The sequence below is a fragment of the Otolemur garnettii genome, unplaced genomic scaffold, assembly GCF_000181295.1.
Source record: "Otolemur garnettii isolate 467f Iridium unplaced genomic scaffold, OtoGar3 scaffold00148, whole genome shotgun sequence".
NCBI lineage: Eukaryota > Metazoa > Chordata > Mammalia > Primates > Galagidae > Otolemur > Otolemur garnettii.
Window position 1 is genome coordinate 1,492,759 of NW_003852543.1, and position 6,554 is coordinate 1,499,312.

A 6,554-nucleotide genomic window follows, 5' to 3' on the forward strand; every position below is an offset into this window, starting at 1 on the left:
AGTATATTAAGATAAATTGCCTTTGAATGAGAGCTTCCTTTCTAGTACTTTGAGGTCTACAAGACGTATCTAGAAAATTTACTACTGTGGAAAATGAAGACTGTTTAAATGGAATGGGGGGGGGGAAGGGGAAGGGCCTGTGGTTTTCCTTTTGATTAACTGCTATAACACTGTCCTTCAGGTGGCTGAGGAAGTTTCATATTTTCTTTAGATATCATTAGGCACCGAAGCTTTTGCAGGACAACTTTGATGCTATATGAATTCTGCCATTTTGCTAACACTGATATGGCTCTTGGGTCCACCACTCCATTAGAACTATTAACTCCATTCGTATTAATTTTTGTTACAAATCTTACAAAGGGGGGAGCTTCTGGGTATTTAGGTCCACATTCTACTTTAAGGCTGTATATTCGGTTTTCATAAATTGTTCTTGGAGGCCCAATTATCCTTGTCCATCTTGTAAGTGTCATGTCCTCATCATCTTCTAGACCCCAGCTAACTGTGCCATCTCCTACTCCTTTCTGGCCTTCTTCGAGTTCTTCCAACAATTGGAAATTGCGAGGGACTTTTATTCCTGAGCCCGTGGTGGCTGCCATCTTGTGTCGCCATTATATTCTATTTTTAATGAACATGTTAAAAAGCATTTTTCTTTATCTCTAACCACCAATTTTTTAGACCTGTTCAAACGTGAATGAAACATCCTTTAAATAATATCTGGTACAGATTGATCCCTCAGAATTCAGAAAATGCAATATCATGAAAGATCATAATATTGATTATAAACTAATAAAGAAAAACTTATGACAGTAATGTCATAATTAATGATATATTGATTAGCCCTATTTACAAAACCATTCAGAACAATAGCAATATTGGCTAAATATTATACAAAGTGTGTTTAGCCAGTTCCCTTGTCATAACCACAGGTTTTTGTTTGTTTGTTTTTACATAGCTTCAATAAGGATCTGCCCTCCATCCTATCAGGTTGTGACTGACTGTTTTCATTTAGCATGTTTGCAAAGTTTGCCCATGTTGTCTCCATACTTCATTTCCTTTTTCTTTCTTTCTTTTTTTGAGACACAGTTTCACTTTGTCACCCTTGGGAGAGTGACCCAGCGCAGCAACCTCCAACTCTTGGGCTCAAGTGATTCTCTTGCCTCACCTTCCTAAGTAACTGGGACTTCAGGCCCCCGCCACAATGCCCAGCTATTTTTAGAGACAGGTCTTACTCTTGCTCAGGCTGGTCTCTAACCTGTGAACTCAGGCGATCCATCCACCTTAGCCTCTCAGAGTGCAAGGATTACTGGTGCTTCGTTTCCTTTTATAGCTGAATGTTCCATTATTATATATCATATTGATCACAATATTTTTATCCATTCATTAATTGATGGTCATTGGGTTGTTTTCTACTTCTTAGGTAGATGAATAATGCAGCTACACACATTCATGTGAAAGTGCTTGTGTGAGTATCTTTTTTTTGGCAGGTTTTTTTTTTTTTTTTGGCCGGGACTGGGTTTGAACCCGCCACCTCCTGTATATGGGGCCGGTGCCCTACTCCTTTGAGCCACTCAGTATCTTTTCAATACTCTTGGGAATACAAATATACCTACAAGTGGAATTGCCAGGTTATTTGGTAACTCCTGTCTCAGCCTCATGCATAGCTGGGATTACAGGCATTAATCACTGCACATGGTCATCTTTTCTTATGCTTTTTGGCCACCTGTATATCTTCAGTAACGTGTCCATTCAAATCCTTTGCTCATTTAATTACTAATTTTTTGAGGAGGCAAAGGAGGAAAATGGCAGACAATGGTCCAGATCTCTGCTTCTATAGAGAAGCACAGAGTTTTTATTTATTTATTTATTTTTTGAGACAGAGTCTCACTTGATCACCCTCAGTAGGGTGCCATGGTGTTATAGTTCACAGCAACCTAAAACTCTTGGGCTCAATTGATTCTTTTGCCTTGTTCTCCCAAGTAGCTGGGACTACAGGCATCTGCCACAATGCCTGGCTAATTTTTAGAGACAGGGTCTCACTCTGCCTTAGGGTGGTCTTGAACTCATGAGCTCAGGCAATCCTCCTGCCCAGGCCCCCCAAGTGCTGGGATTACAGGCATGAGCCACTGCACCCAGCCAGTACAGAGTTTTTAAATATTCACATAAAGTGTGAAATAAAGTTTATTGAGAAAGGGACAGACAGGCTTATCGAGTGAGATACAGGTTTACAAAGCAAGATATATTCTCCATACACAGAGAATGGACCCCAGTGCCACAGCAAGTAGGCATGAAGCCCTTTTATTTTGTTTATTTTTTTAGAGACAGAGTCTTATTTTGTTGCCCTCAGTAGAGTGCTGTGACATCACAGTTCACAGCAACCTCCAGCTCCTGGGCTTAGGCGATTCTCTTGCCTGAGCCTCCCAAGTAGCTGGGACTAGGTGCCTGCCATGATGCCTGGCTAGTTTTTTTTTCCCCCCTATTTTTAGTAAAGACAGTGGCTCACTCTTGCTCAGGCTGGTCTTAAACTCCTGAGCACAAGCAATCCACCCACCTAGCCTCCCAGAGTGCTAGGATTACAGGCGTGAGCCACTGCACCTTGCCAATACTTAGTTCTTATTAGTGAACTCTCTACAACCTTCTTGGCTTATGTGCTTTAATTATGTTAAAGCACAGGCAACCTTATGTAACCAGTAATTGTGGATGACCTCTAGTTGTTGAAGGCAGCTTCTGGCTGGTAGCCAGAAATATACTGAAGCTCTTAGTCCTATAACCACAAGAAATTAAATTTTCAGTGAGTTTGGAAGCATAACTTTTCCCAGTAGAGCCTTGGATAAGACCACAGCCCTAAGCAACACCTTGACTGTACCCTTGTGAGACCCAAAGCAGAAGACCCATCTAAGCCAGGCCTGAACTTTGGACCCATAGAAATTATGACATAATAAATGTGTTATTTTAAGCCACAAAGTTTGTGCTAATAATGTCATGAAGCACTAACTACTACTGTAGAGACACATATATTTTGTCACAGATTAAAAGTGGGAAATAGGGATTTTATTTATTCATTTTTCTGCATACCAGTTATACTTAAGGAATTTTGCTATCTCCTGGGACAGGTATACCAGCAAAAAGTCTACAGTATTTTATAATATTGGGCATATCTGTAGATATAGCAGACGTGCAGTATGTTGGTAGTCTGCAGAAGTCTACATTTGGGCTTTGTGTTGTGATTCAAGTAGCTGCTTCAAATGTCAGCAGAAGACGATAGGAGAATGGTGGAGATAATAATAGCTATTTGTCTTCTGAAACTCCTTGGTTTGTGGTGTAGACTCCATGAGCAGAGTTGTTAGGGCAAAAGCAAAAAAGAATTCCTTTCTTAAGAGACTTAGATCATGAGCTTATTTATTTTGAGACAGAGTTTTAAACTCTATTACTCTTGGTAGAGTGCTGTGGCGTCATAGCTCACAGCAACCTCAAACTCTTAGGGTCAAGCGATCTTCTTGCTTCAGCCTCCTGAGTAGCTGAGATAACAGGAGCCCACAACACTGGGCTAGTTTAGAGCATGAGTTTCATCAGTGATATCAGTGACACTGGAGTGCTGCAGGGGGCAGAGGGACCTGTGCTGCCACTCTGTTGGCCCCCAGAGGAATAACAGTCTTTGGAAGTATTAGAAGGGAACTACCAGTGAAGACCGTGGCGTCCTCACTGATGACAACATCAGTTGAGGCCACTAGAAGGCACTTAGAAATTTTTTTGAGCAAACAAAGGAATGTCTACCAGGGAGAGGTGGGTGAAACCTTTCAGTGAATCTACTTCATAAACTGAACTGTGCTGCCTGAGTTCTCTAGAAAAAAGACCTGAAGACAAGGATGATGAGAGCTGATGCTTTAGCCTAAGACAGAATGAAGGGAAGAGATAAATAAAGCAGGGAAGGATGAGAAGTATTGTACTGGCTGCGGCTTCACAACAGGATGGTAAAAACTTGGCAGACTGGCATGGGTGTCCAATCAGCCACACAGGATAGCTCCTGACAGGTTGTGCAAAGAAACCATGTCTTAGAATAGTCCATGGAGGGAGAAGAAAAGGAAATTTATATGGTTGGTTCCTTCCTGCCTTGTTTCTATTCATCAAAGTTTGCTCCCTACACTTTTGGGTTTATGCCCATGGGCCCTTCAGAAACCAAGTCCCACATGTAGAGGGGAGGCATTTTATCTAAGTTTGGAAGTGGCAGAAGGAGCCAGAGGAAAGGGCTCAGACCTCTATGGTAAGTGACTGGTGGTGAGGTTTACAGGGTTGGTAGAATAGAGGCCCCTTGGAGTGGGCAGAGTTTGGTGGTGACTGTGGTGTGGTAAGGGGTGGACAGTCTGGAGAATGGTGGTACTGAGACTCTGAGAGGCATCTGAGTTATATCCTAAAACAGATTCTCCCAGAAAGACCTAGTGGGGGAGGAAGGTGACTTTGCAGGGTGCCAAGACTCTGTGGGAAGAAACAGATAAAAGAGCAGCATGTGAGGGATATGATTGTTAATTTAACCTTGTGTGAGCTGGGCTCAGTGGCATGCAGCAGTAGTTACAGCCACAGTACTGAGGAGGCTGAGGCAGGAGGATAGCTTGAGTTCAGGTGTTTGAAGTAGGCCTAGCAACACAACAAGATCTTTTTTTTTTGAGACAGAATTTCATGATGTTGCCCTCAGTAGAGTGCTGTGCCGTCACAGCTCACAGCAAGCTCAAACTCTTGGGCTTTCGCCATTCTCTTGCCTCAGCCTCCCAAGTAGCTGGGACTAGAGGTGCCTGCTACACTGTTCTCTAGAAGGCCTGGACCAGGTTTGAACTTGCTGGCCCCAGTGTATGTGGCCAGCGCTCTAGCTACTGAACTACAGGTGCTGAGCCCACAAGATCTGTTTTTTTTTGAGACAGATTCTCACTATGTTGCCCTTAGTAGAGTGCTCTGCTGTCACAGCTCACAGCAACCTCAAACTTTTGGGCTTAAACAATTCTCTTACCTCATCATCCCAACGTAGCTGGGACTACAGGCACCCACCACAATGTCCTGCTACTTTTTGTTGCAGTTGTCATTGTTGTTTAGCTGGACGAAGCTGGGTTCAAACCTGCCAGTGTTGGTGTATGTGGCTGGTGCTGTAACTACTATGCTATGGGCGCCATGCCTGGTTTTTAAAAACAAACAAAAAAATCCAAAAAACATAACTGTTACAAGACAATTAAAAGAAGACAAAAATCCAAATAAAAATACAACAATAAAAGTTTAACCTTGTGTGTATCCTTATGCCAGGGAATTCTGGGAATACTTTGGTTTCAGGTAAATGACCATACTCAAAGGCAGGCCTACTCAAAGTTTTAAGAGATGCTCCTTCCTGTTAGACTGAAGCCTTCTGAGAAGGGGTACCCTAAAAGATGACATTCCAAGCCATAAGACTGAACAAGACCACTAAGTGCAAAATGTGTATGGAGAATCCCAGTAGACTCCGTTAGTGAAGAAGTTGCAGCCAACTTAATTCCTAGGTAAAGAAACGGAACTTTATTTCTTTTCTTTTCTTTTTTTTTTTGAGACAGCGCCTCAAGCTGTTGCCCTGGATAGAGTGCTGTTGAATCACAGCTCACAGCAATCTCCAACCTCCAACTCCTGGGCTCAAGCGAGTCTCCTGCCTCCACTTCCCAAGTAGCTGGGATTACAGGCACCCTCCATAACGCCCGGCTATTTTTTGGTTGCAGCCATCATTGCTGTTTGGTGGGCCGGGCTGGATTTGAACCTGCCAGCTCAGGTGTACGTGGCCGGCACCTTAGCCACTTGAGCCACAGGTGCCGAGCTGTGGAACTTTCTTTCTTTTTTTTTGCATTTTTTTTAATGGAATGGTAACTATGTACATTAATGCACTTCTGGGGGAACTTTATTTCTTAAGCAACAGGAGGCCTGCCAATAGTTTCTACCTCAAGATAGATACGAGGTAATGGGAAACTACAGCTCAAGATGGTGTTCTTGTTTGTGTAAGGGTGATATTATACAGCTGCACCTACAGACAGGGAGGGAGGTATAACGCTGGAGTTCTTTTTTTTTTGAGACAGAGCCTCAAGCTGTCCCCCTGGGTAGAGTGCTGTAGCATCACAGCTCACAGCAACCTCCAACTCCTGGGCTCAAGCAAGTCTCCTGCCTCCGCCTCCCAAGTAGCTGGGACCACAGGTGCCTGCCACAACACCCGGCTATTTTTTGGTTGGAGCTGTCATTGTTGTTTGGCAGGCCCGGGCTGGATTCGAACCCACAACCTTAGGTGTATGTGGCTGGCACCTTAGCCACTTGAGCTACAGGGGCCAGCCCACGCTGGAGTTCTTAACCTGGGTCTTGGAATCTGTTGGGGAAGTATTTGTGAATCTCCAAATTTTTTCTTTTCTTTTTCTGAGATGGAATCTCACTCTGTAGCCCTGGGTGGAGTGCCATGGAGTCATAACTCACTGCAACCTCAAACTCCTGGGCTCAAACGATCCCCTTGACTCAGCCTCCGGAGGAGCTGGGACTACAGGCACCCTGGAGGCCCAGCTAGTTTTTTT

General features: G+C 43.6%; 1 protein-coding gene across 2 annotated transcripts; it reads right to left on the bottom strand.

The window, feature by feature from the left end:
• Positions 1-155: 155 nt before the first annotated feature.
• On the bottom strand, positions 156-596 carry LOC100946771 (ubiquitin-conjugating enzyme E2 variant 1-like). 2 transcript variants are annotated; one of them, XM_012811045.1, is made up of 2 exons: positions 430-596; positions 156-303 (listed from the first exon to the last, which is right to left on the bottom strand). In XM_012811045.1, exons 1-2 carry the CDS (start codon positions 594-596, stop codon positions 156-158), a joined length of 315 nt encoding a protein of 104 aa, XP_012666499.1. The 2 variants fall into 2 exon arrangements, with proteins under 2 accessions (XP_012666499.1, XP_003799300.1); XM_003799252.3 differs by having other exon boundaries at positions 156-596.
• Positions 597-6,554: the final 5,958 nt, after the last annotated feature.